The sequence below is a fragment of the Emydura macquarii genome, unplaced genomic scaffold (assembly GCF_026122565.2).
Source record: "Emydura macquarii macquarii isolate MOO-44397 ecotype Brisbane River unplaced genomic scaffold, CSIRO-AGI_Emac_v2 contig_312, whole genome shotgun sequence".
In the NCBI taxonomy this organism is placed as follows: domain Eukaryota; kingdom Metazoa; phylum Chordata; order Testudines; family Chelidae; genus Emydura; species Emydura macquarii.
In genome coordinates this window covers 1368871-1390251 of record NW_027130449.1, presented here as the reverse complement: position 1 = coordinate 1390251, position 21381 = coordinate 1368871, and the positions used below count along the sequence as shown (strand labels likewise).

Sequence of the window (21381 nt, the reverse complement as noted above, 5' to 3'; positions counted from 1 at the left end):
ACCAGTCAGGATCTCAGACGGTGACTCCCGTTCTGTGACTGCCTCTGGCTTGGCTACCGACCACCAACTTGGGTCTCTGACCTTCTCCATCCTGGCGAGGTCAGACTAGCTCTTGCAGGGAGGTGTGGCTCCACTTTCCCCTTCTGCTCTTAGCTGGCCAAATCTACAAGGCCTTACGCCTCAACACCGGGGTAATTGGGTGAAATTCAATGGCCTGGGCTAGACAGTGGATGAGACTAGCTTATCTGATGGCCCCTTCTGACCGCGGCATGTGTCCAGATGGCAAACATATAACACATCTCTTTTAATCTGTTTAAAATACATTGCACTGGTTTCCAGTGGTTTGTGGTCCCCATGGCTCAGCCCAGTGGTTCCCATGGAGGTCCATAGAGAGCTGGCTGGCCAGAGGGTGCTATTTCCAGGTCCTGCAGTGTTCTAAAAGGAGCTAAAAATACCTTAATTCCCTAACATTACCTTTCCATATAAACAAATGGTAAAATGAGGGATGTTATTCTACTGTCATTACGGGATGGAGCTGGGTCTGAACGGCAGCGAGTGGGAGGACAGATGTCCAGCCAACGTGTCCGAAATGGGTCACACAATGAGAACGTTTGGGAACCCTGTGAGTGAAACGGTTTGTTGTGGCCCGAGGATTTGCTCACACACCCAAAGCAGTATCCTCACATGCCAGCAGTATGATGGCATGGGATCCCCTGCTCCTATTTCCAACTCGGGGCCTGGCCTGCAGGAATCTACTACCACGAATGAGAGCAGGGGTATGCAAATATATTGCTAGGGAGCTCACCATTCCCCACCCTAAGATTTTACCCATTTTCACACTGCATGACATTCTGCTTGTGTTTCCTCCTTAACTACTAGACTGGGGATTGAATTAAGTCAAGGTGAGCAAATCTCTGCCCCAGTCAGCATCCTCAGCTCCCCAGGACACAACCGCAGCTGTCCCAGTCCTGCACACGTGGGAGATATTGGTGGCTGGAAAGCCCTGATTGATAAACCTAGTCTGAGGTTGAAGATTTAGTGGGGTGTGACGTTAGTTACCTGATGCTTCACTGGATCATACGATCATCTCACATCTTGGTCATCCGGCACTTTGCAGATTCTTCTGCCAGCTGCAATACCAACCCTGCACAACAGCAAGGCAAGGTTTTCTTCTTCTGTTGATCAGATGCACTAGAAAGGCCCAACCCTAAGAGATCCTTAGCCTCTGGGCCACATATATGATTACGTGTTTTCTGCATATACAGATCTAAACACACCGGGCAGGAGAATCAGTCAACAAAAAGGCAAACGTTACCAAAAAAACGGTTGGTTACATGCTAACTTCATCTGCACAAACATTTCATAGCAAACATTGTAGCGTTTCAAAGCTAAAATATATGGAATAAATATGTTCACCTTATTGTTCATGAATCAGGGCAACGCTGCAGGGGGTGCTTTCCAAAGCAGAGTATGCACACACACTGCCTCTCTTGTCCCGCTGGGGTGCTGCAGCTGGGCTTTGGGGGTGAGGGGCCGACAGGGCAGAGAGGCAGGATCTGAATGGGACGGAGAGCACCCCAGTACTGCTTAGGCATGCTGTAACCACAGGGCTGGGGTGTAGACCTGGGCCTCAGCAATGCCACTAACTGTTCTCCAGGCTGCCGGAACAGTCTGAATTGAAGCGATGTGGGCCCAGGGGTTTCCAAGATTAGCCCCGAGATGGTGCGGCAGCGCCAGTAATAGAATACGCGTGCAACGCTCGGGGCACGAAGCGTCATACAGCATCGCCAGCGTTCCAGTGCAGGGCTTCAGAGGTCGAGCAGGCCTCTCTACATTGCGGTGGCATTTCACCGTAGCTCCTCTATGCCTGAATTCACCCCTCAAACCCCAGTGACCCCAAGATCAATGAACGATGCTCTCAAACACATTGACTGTAATTGCCTGCATTACAAACCCACTAGTCTCTAAACAGTGCTGAATAAAAACATCTCCCTGCTCACCCACTGACACAGCTCTCGTTGCCTTCATGGGAACCGGCCTAGTGCAGCGTTACAGAAAATTGCCTCCTACACGCACACTTGGAAAAGAATGAGTGGTAATCCTGAATCAAGCTCTAGTAGCTAAACGGACCATGATGGTCCAGATTAGATTTAGCAGCTAGTGCCCTGCTGGTGTACAGAAAAATTTACATGTGCTCATCTTTCTACAGCAACAAGTACAGACAGATTTATCATCTTTTACCTCCCCCTCCCCACCAATAAAACAAACAAACAGCCGGGACAGGAATGAAGGCCAGGTGCAGGTTTCCACAGCTGTGATTTGTAACCCAAACTGAACTAAACATGCACATCTCTACTACAAACCCGTCCAGGGAAATCAGGTTTAGTAAGAGAAACACATTTCTAGAAGTCCAGGTTGTGTTTGGTTTTTTTTATTAGGACTGACACATTCATTGTATGTCACAACTTCCACTGATCAATGAGTTTTAGAAAAATCAAAATGCCAGCACCAGCCAGCCGGATAATGGGGCTTATATCGTAACAGTTTTGAAAAGGCATTAAATGTTTACTCCCCTCATCCATAGCCCCCCCACCCTTACCCTCCCCCCAAAATTCTCACAGCTTTGATTGTATTGATAAGCATGGATTGACAAAATGTTTTCCAGGTGTCAGGTTATTCTCACTGCCATAAAGAGGCTAACTAGAACTCAAAAAAGGCCAGGAATTACTTTAATGTTAAAAAAGAGCTGATATGGCAACACTAATTTGGGATACATCACAGAAACAAAAGTCTTTGCAGGCAACACTGGTTGGAAATAGTAAAACACTTGATGGGTGAAAAAAGTGAAACTAAATTATATACAATAGTAGCTAAGGGTGGCATTGAAAAACAGTCTCATTTCATGTGACCCAAGGTTTAACTTGCCATTATCTATTGCTTATTTATTCAGATCGGTAATAACACTTTAGAGAGACAGATGTGTAAAAATGAAACATTGTGGAAAAAACAGCTTTTCATATGAAATGCAAAGTATAAGGTCTGTCCAATGTGGAATGTACCTAGAGTCATTTTTACAAGGCTCACACTCTTATTCTTCTCTTTACAAAACCAGGTGACCTGCCAAGCAAGTTAGCTGTCTATTTTACTTGCCCGGGACAAGTTGTTTTGAATCATCTTTCACTCTGAAGTTCGTTTTCACTCCAAAAAAGTCTTACTTGCCTCACTGTGAACAGACAGGATGGATCCGTCAGTGTCTGTTAGCCACACAGGCAGGAGCCCTAATCCTTATGAAGGACGAGATTCAGTTGTTAAACTTTAGTGGGTATCCAATGGCTTTTTCCAGGCACTCTACCAAAGAGCCAGCAGAAAGAAAATCCCTCTCCACTTCCACAAATTTGATGTAGATGGATTTAGGCGACACCCCGGGTTCTACGAGGCAGTTCTGAGATAAAAACGCATTGATCCCAACCCACTCTTTGCTGAAGGTTTTGGTGTTCGCCTGAAAATGTAAAAACAAGCACTGCTGGAGAGTTCTGACCTCGGCAATGCCAAGGTAACAATAGATAATTCTGGTGGACTCCATCTCCACCCTGAGAGAGGCCTGTGGTGAAGGGACGTCTACTTCCTCTTGAGTCTCTTTCCCAGGATCTTGGCCTCTGCGATCTGCATGTGGTGAGTGGGGTTTCTCCTGGCAATCTTCATAACCAATGGCATAGAGGCCAGGGCTTTTGGGAATCCCCCCTGGTAATAAATATTGAACAACGTTTCCTCCAGTTGGCTTGGAGTGAGCTATAGGTATCCAGTCAACCTCCATGTGCAGCTCCAGGCATCTTGCTTCGCTAATAGTAATTTCTAGGAATTTATAGTAAACATTTTTCCAGTTCATTTTCTGTACTCTCGTCATGATGATCCTGCCCTCTGGCTTCTCCGAATTGAAATATTCCCTAAGCCGTTTGCCAAGAGGCACCTGCGAACTGATTTCAGCGTAGTGGTAGCGAATATCCTCCTTCCAGCGGGTGTTATAACCAATGCCAAAAATGGCTAGTTTGTTAGAAAGATGTAGCCTGGAGAAATCTGTCCAGCTTTGAAACAGCTCCCATTTTAACTGGACGGATTCCAAGATTTGCATAATGTTCTGCATGACGTCTTGCTTCCTAGAAAAATGAACACAAACGTAAGCCATAAGATGGAGCTCAACTCAGACTGCAGCAAAAGTTTTAAAAACACCTCAAGTTTGAAAGAGCACATCGACATGCAGAAAATAGTGACCAAAGCCAGAACATCCATCATCTGAGAAACTGGTGGCCAACTGAGAAACAGTGGCCATCAAAAAGTACTGTACCCAAGGGGGGCTGGGAGGGGACCATGCCCCTGGCACCAGCCCAAGCCCTCCTCCGAGGATCCGCCCCCCTGCTCACATCCCCATCCACTGCATCGACCAGGTGTAATGCCAAAAACTCTGACCAGCAGAGTTTGTGACCGGCCCCTCTGCCTCCTGTCCTCTCCGCCCCCGTGCTGGGCGCAATGAGGGAGCCGTGGGCCGGGCTGGCGTGGCCGCCAGGGATGCCAGCAGGGGGGCGGCTTGGCCAGCAACGCCTCCCCACCCCCAAGGCTGGGGCCCGGCTGAATGGCCCCCTCACTAAGCCACTGCCGCCACACCCACACCGGAGGGGGGGGAGCAGGAAACGGGCCCCAGCGCTCCGGAGACACATGGTACACCACTGCCATCAAAAATGTCATAGTTAGCCTTAATACGTACAATTCATTAGCATTTCAGCATTTTACTCTTTCCGAGTGCTTTAGAAAAGTCTAAGATCTTTGTGAAGTAGGTAAGTATTATCCTATGTTAATACAATGATACAGATAGAAATTTAGTTGCCTAAAATTCAGAAGCAGAGTTCCTACAGGAACATTTAACCTAGACATATTGCAGACAACATACATGGTGTTCTAGATTGCTCGGTAGGCGCCTAACTCCCACTAAAATCTTCTGCTGAAAATATCTGCTCTAGGAATTATTTTGGGGGAACTTCTAGGGCCTATATTATACAGGAGGTCACACGAGATGATCATAATGGCCTTTTCTGGCCTTGAAATCTGAAAAAAAAAAATCAGTGGGCGATAGGCATCTCGATACCTTTAAAAGTCTGGCCCCATGACACATTATATTCTCACACTGTGCAAAGAGGCCATGTTACAGTTGCAGTACCAATGTTATTACTTTTGTTTGTTTTTTTATCTTAACACTGCAGTAAATTTACCATTTGATGTCAGTCTCCCCTCCGCCCAGACAAACAAACCAAAACCACACAAACCAACAAACAAACGGAGACACCAGGACTCTTTCTTTTTTTAGCAAACTAGCGTCTCTACTGACGGGTAATTTTGTGCAAAAGCTGAACTGTTGTTAAATTGGAAGAGAAAAGTGCATTTTTCCGGATGCATTTCAAGTTCCACTTTTGTGGAAAATTTCATCTCTCCCCCTTTTGCCTTCCACAACCATCCTCTCATGATGACAATGCAAAGGGCAGTGCACGAACAAAATAGGTTTTACCTTTACTGACTAATAACGCTTTTGAGCAAACATTCCTCTGCTGCTATAGACAGGGAATTAGGAACTCAACGTGACAATCTAAGATATTACTTTTGTGTGCATGCTCAAATACATCATTTTAAACATTGTCTCTTTGAAATTACTACATTTTCCCCCACACTTAGCCTTGCAACGTCTTCACTGAGGGCCATGTGTATGGAACTGTGACATTTCAACAATTTGACTTCAGCTTGTAAAAAACAAACGGAACTTTTTTCTTAAATCAAACAATTTTTTTTCATGCTCTCATAACGCAACAGTGACAATGGATTTTGCAGAAGACTAAGCATGGGACATTTCAGCCCAAATGGAAAGCCTGAGAACATTACAAGCAACTAGAATTAAAAAAAAAAAAAAAAGAGTGTAAATGCCTACAAGTTCCAGAGGGGTAAGCCGTGTTAGTCTGTATACAGCAAAAACAACGAGAGTCCTGCAGCACCATAAGCTTATGCCCGCAGAAATTTGTTAGTCTTTAAGGTGCTACAGGACTCTGGCTACAGCCATTCCATATTGCATAGACCAAACATTAAGCCCACAGCACCAGGTTTTGTTTTCTTGCTGCAGATCAATATTTTTTCCTATAGCTGAAATTGGCATTTCAGCAGTGGAAAAGGACTACACTGATCCTTAGGAGAGCTCTCAAAGGAGCATGTGGAGTCCTTAATCAATCATTTCCTCCGGCAATATTTTTCTTAAATGTTGCCATTTTCCACATTGGGCCCCTCGTTACATAGAGAGTAAAAAACAGAAAACATTTATTTTGCAGATTCTTCTTTGTGTACCCCACTGATTTCAGTATTTAAAGAACTACTGCTGCCTCCTTGAATGCTTTATAAATATTCTGTTGAAAAAGGAAAATACCATATACGCAGAATGTCCATCCACCAAGGTAACTGGCATAGAAATTCAGGCTTCGATCTACAGCGGTGTAAACCACAGCGTAGCTTCACTGAAATCAGCAGAGGATCAGTGAACGCCAACAGAGGAGCTGGCTCAGGCTCTTTACTCTGAGCAGGTGATTTGCATCTCCTGGGTGGAGATCACTCCAATGAAGCCTACCCTCCTCCCAAGATCAGACTCTGGTACCATTTGTAATTTGGGGCGAGGTCTTAAAATGGTTTAGAAGTTGAAATTAGGCCAACAAGCAGCAGCCGGTGTGTTAAGTGAGCCTACATGCCAAGAGAGCATCGCTCCACCATTCCACAAGCCGCACAGACCAGTGCAGCTGGGTGAAACTCAAGGTGATGCTTCTGACTAAGTCCTACAAGGATTAGGTCCAGGTTACTTGAGGCCCCTTTTCCCAGCCCATGGCACACTGCCACAGGTGAATTAGCAAAGGGGCTTGAATTGGAGCCCCCTGCTACAACCAAAAGGAAGCTAATCTCCATGAAACCCTGGCAGCTCAGGTCTCGTTCTCTTCTCTCAGACCCCCGGAGCCCGCTTTGCCAATGTCTGCCCCAGCTACACAGGACATCTCTTTTCCCAGACATCAGGGGAGGGGCTGGGTGACGTCCTGGAGGGGTGGCGTGATACCCAAGATGGAGGGTTGTAGGCCAATGGTGAACTGGGCCCCCACGCAGTGTGTCATCATTTACTTACCACCACCGCAAAGCAAGTGCATTTATGGCATTTCCCACCCCTTTGGCACTGGCGTAAGTGATGACAGGACAACGATGAGACAGACTTCCTTTCATTTTGCTAGAGGCTGTTGGAGAACTAACTCCATTACAGAAGAGCTAGACCCTGACATTTAATCTGAACTGGAGGCTTGGTAGGATAGGCACTCATTAAGGGTTTTACCAAATACAATGCACACACCTCCACTGCAGCCCTTCCTGTGCATAACCAGAGCACTGCATTTGCCTTTTGATAATTACATAGCCATTGTACACTGACTTCATAATAGGCATTTGTAAGGCCAGGTCTACACTACAGAGTTTTGTCGACCAAAGTCAGCGTTAGTCGACCAGTGCTGGTGTACACGCTGCAATCACCCCCCAGCCGATAAAACTCCCGTTTTTTCAACAAAATAAAACCACCGCGACCAGAGGCATAGGGCTTCTGGCGGCATAGTTAGGTCAATGCAGTGTCAATGTAGACACTGCATCCCATTATATTGACTGTAGGACTGTCATTCTTGTCAATTTCACTGCTGCAGGGGTCTCCCGGGCCAGAAGTCCAGGTGCTTCTGCACTTGGGTAGCCTGGTCAATGACATGACTGAGCCCTGAAATTGACATGGCTGCTGGGTCTGGAGGAGAGCAGGGAACAGAGAAGCCCCACACTGCTTCCCCTAGGTCCCGGCAGGGAAAGGGGAAGGGAGAAGTCCCCAGCAGCTTCCCCTAGCTCCCTACTGAAACCAGGGAATGGAGTGGGGGGTAAGCCCATAAGGAGCCAGCAGTCTCCGGGCAGGGAGCTGACAGACCGGTCTCTCAGCTCCTCCCCGCCCCCCACCTGGTGAAGACACACTCCACCAACCCAAGCAGGGCAGTGTGGACATGTAATTACAGCAGTGGCTGAATTCAACCTGTATTAGGTAGACTTCAGTCAAGACAAGGCCTAAATGTGAACATTAAAGCCGCACAAGCGAGCAGGATTCCTTCTACAGGGGGTGCAAGCTGAGAGTGCCACTTCTCCTTTCAGAACAGGGAACGGTGACTGGCTGACAGCAACAGAGGTCAAGCATTAATCTGCATTAGTTCACCTTACAGTGAGCAGGAGTGGACGCTTCCCACATTACTCACGCCTGACGTACACGGGCCAATTCCAGGTGAGAGGGTAGAGTATTCCCACTTCCATTCAAGCCTTGGGCTCCCCTCCCCCCAACTGAGATTATGAACAAGGGGGTGATGGTGCAATGTTGGTGTAGGATTTAATGATGCGACCCCTCTATTAAGAGTGGTCTGAGATTGCTTATTTCACACAGCAGTGGCTTTAGGTTAACAACACCCACTGTGCCTCAACCACACATCAAGAGTAATCACACCATAAAAACCACAATAATTTCTGGACAGGTTTCTTTTGAAATAAACATTTTATTAAGTATCTGTCTGTGACCGCTGCCGTGCTGAAGTTACCAGAAAGCCATCAAAGGAACCTGCTGAAAAACCACAGAAGCAGAGTTCTGCCTCAGCCAGCAGTCTGCTATGAGCACCTGTTGTGCTAGCGCTCCATTCTCATGCGAGCAGCTCTGTGAACGGCTGTTTCTTATTTAACCAGTCTGGGGGAGTACCTGGAACTGCTCGTGTTTAGCAGCATGAAACAGGGACAAAGAGAGGAATATCGTAAAGGTGCATAAGTGTTTATACAAGATACACATTTATATTTACACATGAAAGACTATAGCATACAAGCCTGTACTTTTTCAAGGGCTAAAGATGGAAAGACAGCCTTCTATATATGGCTTTTCTGCTGGGTCTTCAGCTTCCAAGCCTCAGAGATGCTGGGCAGCGCTGTGTCACTTACAGCTTGGAATAAGCCATCTCAAACTTTCACTTTAGACATTTGGGACTGTAAGTTCATCATCTTCTAGGGACAAGACAGACAAGGAGACATTATAATTGGCTGTCTCACTCCGTACATTGCTGTCTGATTGTATAGTCTTACGCTGGCAACAGCATTTATACATTTATTAGCTAAAAGGCAGCTAACTACCACAGATTTTCTTTTAGAAAAACACTTCCATTCAAAACCTGATAAACCAAAACTTGTAATTGTCAGTTGAGCAGGGGAAGAGACATCTTAGAACAAGAAGTCTCCTGTAAAATAGTACGATACAAGGTGATTAACAAACTAACTTCAGATCAATTCAAACAGGGACTGAGGCTCCTGGTGAAAAAACATCTCTTGTAACAGGCCAGTGGAGGCAGGCACAGGTGTGATTTCCTAGGAGTGACAGGAGACACTTTAGAGAAGGAGCAGGGGACTGCCCAGGACAGAGTCACCAATCCAAGCACTCGGGAAGCTGCAAGACGATGGAAACTCTATTTTGACATCTTCGAGGGGTAGATGGCTCACAGCACCAGTTCCCTTCCAACTCAGGGTTTCTACGATTCTATCCAGCATCTCTTTATGGACTGGAAATCTTACCACCAATAGGGAAGCTGTGAACAGGGACCAAGCCACAACCAAAAAGCCTCCAGTTTAAAAGGCCGTAGTGTACCAATTACCTGTGAATTTCAGAGACTAACAGTGACCACCTGTGCAGTCAACACTGTCATGCACTTTTCTCAGTTTAACTTTCCTCAACCACTTTATAACCATGAATTAACACTCCCAACCGCTGGTGAGACGGTCACTCAGTGACTGACAGAAAGGAGTTCAGTAACTTTCCCAAGGCTATGCAGCAAATTACCAGTAGAGCTGGAATTCCCAACTGTGAGGCTGCAGCTAGCACACTGATGGGTCCCTTTGTCTTGCTGAAATCCTACGTGATTCGAAAGTTGATGTGATTTTGTTTTAAAGACACCATTTCTATACAAATCGGACTCCAAGCAGCAGAGACCAGGACAGCTGTTTTAGTGAAGGAGCCAATGTTTTTCGAAGGTCTTCATTTTGTCTCACAAGTGAATAAAAATAGCACAACAAATTCTTAAATATTTTCCCTCTATTTTATTCTGAGACAGTAGCTAACGGAGTTAACAAGTTCCAGTTCATACAATGGTTGGGCCCATATCAGCTAAGAAAGGGTCTCACTGCATGTCAGACTTTACATACAGGGTTCCAAACAGCAGAGGAGAAAACTAACATTGCATGATCATACGCACATTTCCCACCCTGCAATTCTGTTGCAGGTACTGTAGAAAAATTTAGGAAGCCATTCCTAGGTGGTTTCATACTATGCTGGTCCAGCAGGAGAAGCACCAGCAGGCTAGGCCAAAATGCACTATCCAGATATTACAGGCCCAACTATCAAAGCCAACTTTGGAAGAGACAGAAAACGTCTTATGGACAGAGTAAGGGACTATGGCAGGACTCCTGGGTTCTATCACAGATGTTCTTGATTTGCTGTGTAATGCTGAACAAGTTACTTCACTTCTGTTCCATATCTCCCACCTCTATAAAATGGGAAAAATTCTAATTACCAATCTCACATGAGAGCTTGGAGGCATTTACTGTTTGAGATCCTAAGTCAAGAGACATTCCAGAGGGGTAAGCCGTATTAGTCTGTATACAGCAAAAACAACGAGAGTCCTGTAGCACTTTAAAGACAAACAAATTTAATTTCTGCAGGCATAAGCTTTAAATCACATAGGAGTTGTGTACACACACACACACACACCCCCTCCCCCCCCAAGAATAAGTAACAATGATGGGGAAGGTAGATAAAAGCAAAGTCCATTCAGTTAGAGTAGTTGAGGTCTATTCATAATTATTGATTAGAAGGTGAGAATGTGTGAACAGCAACAATTACTTCTTGTAATGAGATAGCCATTCCAAGTTCCGATTCAGACATCCATAAACCAGTTGGAGAACACTTCAATCTCCCAGGACACTCTGTCAGGGGACTTGAAAGCTGCCATACTTCTACAAAAAAAATTTCAAAAACAGACTTCAAAGAGAAACTGCTGAGCTAGAACTCATCTGCAAACTTGACACAATCAAACTGGGTCTGAATCGGGACTTGGAATGGCTCTCTCATTACAAGCAGTAACTGTCACTGTTCACACATTCTCACCTCCTAATCAATGGTTGTGAATAGGCCTCAACTACTCTAACTGAATGGACTTTGCTTTTATCTACCTTCCCCATTGCTGTTACTTACCCTTGGATATATGTATATAACTCCTATGTGATTTCTATTCCTTACATCTGATGAAATGGATTACAGCCCATGAAAGCTTATGCCTGCAGAAATTAAATTTGTTAGTCTTTAAAGTGCTACAGGACTCATTGCTTTTAAGTCAAGAGAGGCAGCAGAGTTAAGTGTGATGAGTCGTGTATTTACACAACTGGCTTAGTGAAGAGAGAATATGCATTAAACCTACTCATATGCACCAGATCCTTCTTTGGAACAGTGCCTGGAGTGGAACTGTTGCGTTAATTCACAGTACAGGTCGGAAGCAAAAATGTACCATTTTCTCCTTACATTTGCAGGCCTGCAATTGGTTGCTGGGAATGGTGTCTTTATGTACGTCTGTATGTGTGCAGCCATGAATGCTTAGTCAGAGCCACCGGTGCCCAGAAAGCACCATATTAATTCCAATGCATTTGTCACTGAACCATAGGATACGTCTCCTGTCAAGTTACCTCTTGCTAGCTGCATTATGATTTCCTCCACTTCAGAGGGCCATTGTCGGGGGGGGGGGGGGGGGGGGGGGGGGGGGGGGAAAAAAAAGCCACCCCATGACATATGGTATGCCCTTTCATTGTAGACCTGCAGAAGGGGGATAAAAGCCTGAGGACAGTTGGCAAGGTATGCCCTGTGGCATTCTCCCAAGCTTCCCTAAACTGGAAGAGCATAGGCATGGCACGGCCTACAGACGTGCAGAGCAAGCAATCAGCTCCTCCACTTTACTCTTACAGCTGCCTTTGGCCATGGAAGTATGCTACTGCTGGATGCCTACCCTGTCCCACTTGCCACGGATAAAAGCAGCAGTCACTGAATTAACAGCTGCCTCCAATTCAAAGTCAACCTCTAGGGTCTGGAGGGGACCATACGACAAACATCCCTCAGTCCCACTTCCCTAAAATCAGAGCAATCCCAGAGGAGCAGAGTAGACACAGGTTCTCTGAACTAGAGGAGAAAAGGAGCATAAACACACTGCCATTGCTCACTTCCTTACCTGGGTTTAGTGTGCGTTATGCTGACCTGGGGAATGGAAGCTAGGCTAAGACCCTGAATTAGGTTCCTAAACATATACTTTGGTACCAAAATAAGTAGCCCAAGGACCTTCTTTCACCCATTTTTTTAAAAAAGGGGTGACCTATGCCCTGATTCAGCAAAGTACTTAAACATGTGCCTATATTTAAACATGTGAGTAGTCCAATGATTTCAATGGAATTACTCATGCTTAAAATAGGCAGGTGCCTAAGTACCTTGCTGAACTGGGCCCCCAAAGATCTAACACTGCCTATTCCTAATACATGATCGCAAATAAAATTCTCTAGTTTACTATTTACGCAGTTTGCTTTGTACAATCTCATCTTGGACCATGAAAATAAGCCTACTTCATCTCACTTTTGTTTCTAGTCAGTTTCACATAAAAGTTCTCATGCACTAGCACAGTGTAACTAACACACACTGCAAAGAGTTTAAACACACTATTATAGAAGTTACACATCAATGTCAGGCACTTCTGCATTTTAGGTTAAATTTGTCCTGACTCTGCTCTAATCAGTCCAACTGGAAAGCTTATCGTCCGGTCTTATTTCCAAAAAGGAAGTGGAGGCACTGCTTGGTGCTTAGCAAGTACAAAAAAAGTTACTGTATGTGATCATGACAAAGCAGTGTAACAGTTACAACAGACTGTGTGAGATATGCAATTCAACTTTTAGTCAAGCTATCACAGCTCTGCATTTTTATATTAAACACTTTTGAACTGCGAATGCTGTAAAATTAGAACATAAGAATGGCCATACTGGGTTCATCTAGCCCAGTATCCAGTCTTCTGACAATGGCCAATGCCAGGCGCTTCAGAGGGAATAAACAGAACTGGCAATCGAGTGATCCCTCTCCTGCTGTCCACTCCCAGCTTGTGACAGTCAGAGGTTTAGGGACACCCAGAGCATGGGGTTGCATCCCTAACACTCTTGGCTAATAGCCATTGATGAGCTTATCTAATTCTCTTTTGAACCCCATTCTAGTTTTGGCCTTCACAACAACATCCCCTTGTAATAAGTTCCACATGTTGATTGTGCGTTGTGTGAAGTACTTCCTTATTGTTGGTTTTAAATCTACTATCTATTAATTTCATAGGGGAGCCCTGGTTCTTGTGTTAAAGGAGTAAATAACACTTCCTTATTCTTTTTTCATAGAACACTTCTTTATTCTATTCCTCCACATCATTCATGATTTTATAGACCTCTATCATATCCCCCCGTTAGTTATCTCATTTCCAAGAACAGTCCCAGTCTTTTTAATCCCCCCCTCATATGGGAGCTGTTCCATAGCCCTAATAATTCTTGCTGACCTTTTCTGTATCTTTTCCAATTCTAATATAGCCCTAATTAAGCCCTCAAGAGACAAGGAATGTGTAAATTAAGGCTGAAGGCACAATGTAAGCTCTGTCCTATTGTGTATGTGGACATTAGCTCTCTCCACAACCCTACATACACATCCATTTAAAATAATCTGTGGTGGTGCAATTACATCTTACAGGATACTGCATATGTATAAAGTACAGAATGAAGGATCTTCATTCAGTTCTTTTAATTTTGATAGTATAGCATTAAGCCATCAAAATTCAAGCAAAAGGTCACAAATAAACTTGTTAACTTTGTATGTAATTAAACCTGGTTTAAATAAATAAAGCAGAGTTAAAAGATTCCTTGGCTACAGGCCACAGCCCCAGGAACAGTCTGGCTACAGAAGATGCTTTGCACCTCTCTCAGTGCAGGATCACTTCCTATGCACTTTGCAAAGTATATCTTAAAACATGAAGGATTTAAAACCTCAGTGCTAATTTAGCAATGATTTGTCGAGCACAGATGCAATCTTTCTAGACTCATACCAACATGACCTTCAGAGTCTCAGCATAGTAAAATGAAATTCCATTTTCTAAGGAACACCCCCCCCTCAACTCCTCCCCAAGACACTTCTCAGGATTATTTCAATATATATTGTGACCTCCAGCTGTAGAGCTGTTAAAAAAAACCAATGAAAAAAGAAGTCACAAATGTTTACACAGGGGAAATGAAAATTTCTAATTCACACTCAATCTGTTAAAATGATTTTGCTCAGATTTGAAGTTCACCTCCATATGCATAGGTGAAACCTGGAAAATACCAGCCTGAAACTTGAAAAAGTTGAGACTGAAAACTGGGTATTTAGAATGGAAATCATTGTGCTTACTTAACTGTAGAGGTCACTGGCCTTCCTTCTATTAAGACATACAAAGAAATATGTACAGCAGCCATGACTTTGTCAGCATGCCATTACGTAAAAATGTTTCCCCCAAATAGGATAAAACTATTAGTCCATACTGACTTATTCTTCAGCAAAGACTATCCACACATAGCATGTCCAAAAAAATTGATGGTGGCGAAAGTGGGATTCAAAAGCTTCCCACAAGAGCAAAGATGCATTAGATGTCCCACCATTTTGGTTAAACCAATGCAGCAAAAGGATTATGATCTAGCTTTGCGAAGTTACAGAAAAAATTATCACCTAGGCACAGAGTCAACTTGCCCATCCTTCACCACACTAAATACTGGTCTGCATTCAAGTACAAGGCAAGTAAGGCTCAAAGCTAAAAGAAATGTGCACTGCTCAACCTGAAATACCCCTCCTCCTTCTCTTGACTTTTCCCTTTCTGTTTAAGCTATTTTCTGTATTCTCCAGTGTTATGCTTGTATTAGATAGGTGTCTGGGTACCTAGTTTTAAGTTTCTATAGTTATATTCATTAGTGGGAATACCCTTACAATTTAATGAACATATTACATTTAAAATGATCTTTACCTACATGCCCAAAAACAACAAAAGTTTAGGTAGATAGAAACAGATTACAAATTGGCAAAAGTCCAGAGTCTTGGCTGTAACCACCCCAAGGCCTGTCCACATAAATGCCCAAAGGTTATGATGTGTATTTTACACAGTTTAAATCTTTGCATTCATGTAAAGAGTTGTTTCATTTGCTGTATAACAGTCAAAAGAGACTTGAGTTGTGAAGCTTTCCACATGTTTTGAGGTAACTGGAATGATGCAAAAAACAGATTCTTCAATAGTCTTGCACAGTTTATTTATAATTATAGTCAGAAGTTTCAAATATCTTCCTCCCACGCAGCACCCTTAGGGAAATGCATTCAATGGTAAAACACTCATAAGTTACTTACTGTGCTTCTTCTGAAGATTCCTGCTTTATCTTTAATGTTCTCTTTGTGGCAGGCATTTCATCTGAAAAGCAAAGTTCCAACAGATAGTTACATATTTAAAATAACGTTCCCAAAGCTTTTTCTTTTGGAAGGCAATTATAAAAGTTGTTCACTTTCCAGTAAAAATTCTGATGTCACACACCGAGGACACCTCATCAGCTCTTTAAACCAGCTATTATGTAAGTTACATCACCATAACTGAATCCTTAGCTACAGGATCAGAATCTGGCTTCACACGTGCAAGATTTTTCAAGGACAAGGCTAATTCTGGCTATGAAATCACAAGTTGATTTCATTGTAAACTACATTCTGAAAAAGGCCATTCTGCTTTCAATAGCACATTTGAAGAGCAAGCACCAGAACAAATGCAGCTGTATTCCATTTAGATTGTGCGTGCATTAAGTACCTCTCTCATGACCATAAAGATATTGTCAGCCCTAACTGCACATAAGTGTTGTGCAATTCTATTGAAGGATAATGGTGACAAAACACAAGAGCAAAGCCTGAGTCACCAGAACCCCTGTATAGAATTACGGTCCTCATTTATGTACATTTTTAAATACATGATTTAAGAAACTGCCCTGGCTTCTCTCCTTCCCTTCTCTTGTATCTCAAGTAGCCCCTTTTACATCTTATTCTCCCAAGCCCTCCATACATTCTGATCCTCTTTAAACGAAGTACTAACATTCATAATTTTCTCATGCTTTAATTCAGTTAGTTTGAGAAGGTTTGCTATTTTCATATGAAAATACAAAAATTAATGCATCTCTTGATGAAAGTCAGAATTTACCAGCTCCTTGAATACAACTGCAGACGGAAGTACATTTGTGTCTTCTCCCTCCCAACCTAGCCTACAAATATGACAGAAAAAGCAAGAACAGTGCACCTTTATCCATCTCTCCTTATAAATGTGCCTCACTCTTACAATCCCATTGGAATAATGTTTTTAATTAACTTTGATAAGTTTCCATAGACTCAGTAAATATATAAACCTTTTTCCTTCCTATTTATTGTAGGCAAGACTATATCTCTATACAAAATACTTACTCAGAAGCGAGATGTAAGCATATTTTCAAGGAAGTGGATCTTTCTGTAATATCTGTCTGGGTTGGGCAACATGTGGAAGACTAAGGAGTATTTTTGGTAAAGGAAAAAAATTGGCAATTTTCCATGCACAGTAAGGAAGTAGTTGTGGCCAGTGGTTTGCTAGCTTACGTCTCCTAACGAATTAGGAGTTCATACTGAGACCTACCTGTGAGGTGGTGGTGTTGTGTGACCATGAGCATCAGCAGTACAGATCAATTAACTTCAAGTTCAGCAATTCATATTCCCTCACCTCCCCCAGCCAAGTTATTTTTAAGCAAGACTCAAATCTCAAACTTTAAACAAAAGGGCCACACTAGCACCTTGTCAGAAAGAAGAAAGCTATTGTACATGTTTTTAAATAAGACTCCGCAAATAAGTTAAAGTCGACTTATTTCAAATACTTTACTTGTTAGAATTCACTAGCAACAACAACTAGCAGTTGAGCAGTTCAGTCCACAACTTACAGTGACACAGAGAAGGCGCTGGACAGCTTTAGGGAGCCGTACAAATTAGGCACCTTACACTTGAACAATTGTACAAGTTATAGGAATTAGTTTCCCCTACTTCCCAATAACTGTTCTGACTTGTGACAAGTTTTAAGCCTGCAAGACGACGACATGCACAGAAGTAGATACAGCAGTAGATACAGGAATACCAAAACATACGGAAGGATCAAGAGTCATTTTCTTACCCAATTCCTGGTCTCCTCCCTGGTAGCAGTGAAGATCCTGACTGTGGTTCCCCCAATCCTCCTGTGAATATTCCTCCATAGTGCTGCCATCTGATTCCAGCTCCTGGTACAAGCCGCTACTATTAATGAGTACAGGCTGGCAGGGCTGAGAGTCCCATCCTCCCTGGCCAAACACCTGTTCCAACTGTTCAAATGTGTAGCTGCTTTTCCTTTTCCCAACACCATGTTCTTTCACTCGACTGTAACACCTGCGAAGGGTCTAAGACACAAAACCTTTTGTTACTCCGTTGTTGCTAGCTTTTCAGAACAGCACACACTCACGTGCAGATTGTCTAGTATTCTGTTTATTTTCATTTATACTGCTCAGTCTGTGTCGTGCTCAAGTACTATAATCCAATCACCAAATTAACCTTGGTAAGACAGGAAGCATCGCAATTTTGATGTTCCTGACACACGGTGCTTTAGCGTGAATATCTATTACAAAGAACAAAGCTGCATAGCATCTACAGGTTCACCAGTTTCAAAGTGATGTATTTTATGCTCCTCTGCCCCTCAAATTCCCCAAGCCTGCTCCATATTACAGGGAAAGAAACACAAATCCCATCAAATATACCAATGAGCCCGTAGAATGCACACCTTCTACAGGAAGGAGAGAGTGTACAGATGTTGTGCCCACAGTTTGGAGAAGGTGGAGGAGGGGGAGAGCTAGAAAGAAGAGCCCCCAAAAGCAAAGACAGTCCAACCTTCCTTATTCTGGTACGAAGATACAAGGTACAGAATGTTTACCTAAACTATTTAGCTAGTAAAATGTATTACTTACATATTTTGCATTCCTTACTAACTCACTCTGTCTCTTGGGAAGCTGCTGAAATTTAAAAGAGGTCAAATCAATAATGCTCCAAATTCCCAGACTCAAACATCAATCAAGAAAGAAACAATACTAAGATGGCCACACTTAATGATCCATTACAACAGAGTCCAGTCCAGATTTTGAAGTCTCCAATAAAATCAGATTGCCAAGCCTAACTAAGTTCTCTTATATCTATTTGATTTCTTATTCTAGTGTCTGGACTGGTAGCAAGTGTTATGCATTATGATATAATATGAAATCTAACACTCTTCTGCATCTGCTTCCTAATTTTTCAAGTCAAGGAGGAGCTGGTTAGAAAGTCTTTATTCATGTCCCTTAATATGTTTTTAATTTGAAGTGTGGTTCTACTTTGAAAAGTGACTAAAAATTGTAGGATTCCATATTTAACTCTCTCAAATGATTCCCTATCAGATGTATTCAATTTACAAAACATTTTTCTTGTAACTGCCAGCACTTCAAGCTCAACCTTGAAAAAAAGAAAATCAAGCTGGGATCTTTCTCACAAAAGCCACCATTAGGGCTTGAAAGGACAGGACAGGCCCTACTATGTCACCTTCCACAGCCACCAAGTTTTTAGCAGCTTTGCAAAAACAAGCTTCCAAGCCAAGAGCGTAAACTGATGTCTCTTCCTGAGTCTCAAGACAGCTCCAGTGCCTCCAGGGCTGCTCATAGCTTGCCCTAACAGCAGCAGTGGGAAACTGACACCTATGACCAGGGCTGACATTCAGAACCCTGAAGGCAGGAGTTCAGCTATCAAAGAACATGTCAGTTTCATGCTGCTGCTTGGGAAAGCTATAAACATCACCAGCAGCAGGCACAAAGTTATTCACTGGTGGAGAGTCAAAAATGGAAGCTGGGGCAGTGCAGAGTAGCAGAGATTTCATCCCACCCAAGACGCAATGGCCAGGAGACCCCAGAGGGAGAAGAAGAGAAACCCCTTTTCTTCCACAACTGGATAAAGGTGGCTTCAAGTGTAAAGGACTCTTAGAAAACAGAGCAGCTACAAGAAATACACCCCAAGCAAGGTCATAGGATAATATTCTAGTTGAAATACAAGCATAGCTGACAGAGGTACTAGGCCTTTCAATGGGGTATTGTTCCTAGGGCTACTGTCCCCCCTCCACCTGTGTCTTTCATATCTACCTCTGGTTAGTAGGCAGAGTCCTCCGTCTAGTAGGTGTTGGGTAAAGTTTTCGAGTCCTGATCATCACCTTCCATCTGTCCAACAACACAGTGTTCAATGGGATTGGATAGGTAATTGAGGGTAGAAACAGGCCCTGCATTTGATGCTTAAAAAAATCTGTTGATGATCCATTAGAGAACTGAATCCCTCTTCAAGAGCTAGGGTGGCGCTTCAGGACTAAAGAAGTAAACACTAAACAGGTCAGTAATTAGAACAAGCAGGTAAGACCCAGGTACACGAAGAAGGTACCAGTTTTAAGCAGTCACTTTTCAGAGCATAACTACACTTTAAGATTCTTTGTCTCTCTCTATACTCAGGCTACATTTTTCATCTCATTTATTAGTTTCACAGGCTAACTACATCATTTGTGACCTGAAGAAGAGCTGTGTGTGTAAGCTTAAACACTTGTCTCTCTCAACAGAAGTTGGACCAATAAAAGACGTTACCTCACCCACCTTCTCTCTCTAAGATCCTGCAACTGACAACTACACCATTGCATATCATTCCTACACGTTTTTAGAAATCAGTGCACTCCGATTTTAAAATATTTTTCCTGAAAATTTTATATTCTTACAAGCCTGCAATACTTACTTATCCAACTGAGCAACAATATTACAGCTGTCTCAATTTTAAGGCCTAAGAGATTCTAACTGCTTTATTAATATTCAAGCTAAACACAATGTTGTCTCCAGCACAGTTAACCTAGAAGCCTCAATATCCTCTGATTAGGTCCTTTGGGAGGCCTCAACATCTGCAAACATTGGCTGAAATGCTTGAGATTCAATTTTACATTTCAAAAAATGAGTTCTCTCTTGCACTGATGTCACCAAATTATCCATTTAAGACTTCAGCAGAGGCAATCTTATCAGCAGCCACTTATTTCGTTCAGACCTCATCACTATGTTATTTTGCTAAGACCATGGCAAAAAGTTCACCGAGCACCTATTCGCCAGAGGCCAATGCAAAAGATGAAGGATGCAGTGTCCTGGTCAGAAAATATCCTGAGATACTTTGGTAGAATGGAAAGTGTGTGCTGAGATTACTGCCAAGAGGACCCAGGACCTTGCTTGCATATATCTTTCATATCCACCTCTGTTTGTAGAGGTATGATACAATTAAAGCTTTCTACAATTCCACTAGCTTCTGAAAGAAAAGAGCATCTCCTGCCACCACCCCATTGCTAAGAACTGCTGGAATATAAAGAACATAAGAATGGCCGTAATGGGTAAGACCAATGGCCCATCTAGCCCAATATCCCATCTTCCGACAGCGCCAGGTACTTCAGAGGGAATGAACAGAACAGGTAATCAACAAAGTGATCCACTCCATCGCCCATTCCCAGCTTCTGGCAACAGAGGCTAGGGACACTTCAGAGCATGGTTTTGCATCCCTGCATTTCCATACAACGTCCTGCCACCACCTTTTACTCCCGGGGGAATTCTGCACCAACATTTTTTTTTTTAAATTCTGCATATTTTATTTGTCAAAATAACACGATTCAATCATGCCAGTTTCAATTATTTTGGTAATTTATTTCAAAATATCTGTCAGCAAGTACGTCTGTCACAATACAGACAAACAAGCAAGATTCAGAAATGTTTTTTGACAAATAGATTCCTTACCAGGCATATTAATACAGAACTTTGAGTAATAATTCAATTAAACTGCAGTATAGAAACTTATTTCCCACACTCCTTAGAAGTAGTGCAAAGGCTTGGGTGAGTCAGTGGTGACGGAGAAGCTGAGGGGGAGGGAAGTAATTGCTGGGAAGGAGCCTGGGAGCGAACCCTGGAGAGCTGTTGGGTGCATATGGAATAGGTTTTGTTTTTGGGGGGGGAGAAGAGGGCTGGTTAGGGAGCCTCACCCATGCACACCCTGGTTGACTCCTAGCCTCTTTGATTCAGTCAGGCATATCCGGCCCTGTT

The 21381-nt window shown here is 43.3% G+C and overlaps 1 protein-coding gene across 7 annotated transcripts in view; it reads right to left on the bottom strand.

The window, feature by feature from the left end:
* Window positions 1-2707: 2707 nt before the first annotated feature.
* Window positions 2708-21381, bottom strand: part of MSANTD2 (Myb/SANT DNA binding domain containing 2) — a 28439-nt gene continuing 9765 nt past the window's right edge. The window contains exons 2-5 of one of the 7 annotated variants that reach the window (XM_067563203.1): window positions 18223-18267; window positions 17403-17661; window positions 15587-15647; window positions 2708-4154 (exon numbers count right to left, since the gene is read on the bottom strand). In XM_067563203.1, the coding sequence (XP_067419304.1) occupies window positions 3302-4154; window positions 15587-15647; window positions 17403-17661; window positions 18223-18267 (1218 nt within the window). In that variant the 3' untranslated portion in view covers window positions 2708-3301. Of the gene's footprint in view, window positions 4155-8738; window positions 9121-15586; window positions 15648-17402; window positions 17662-18222; window positions 18268-19416; window positions 19492-21381 lie in introns of those variants that run through there. The other 6 variants (XM_067563211.1, XM_067563229.1, XM_067563239.1 and 3 more) reach the window with 6 other exon arrangements.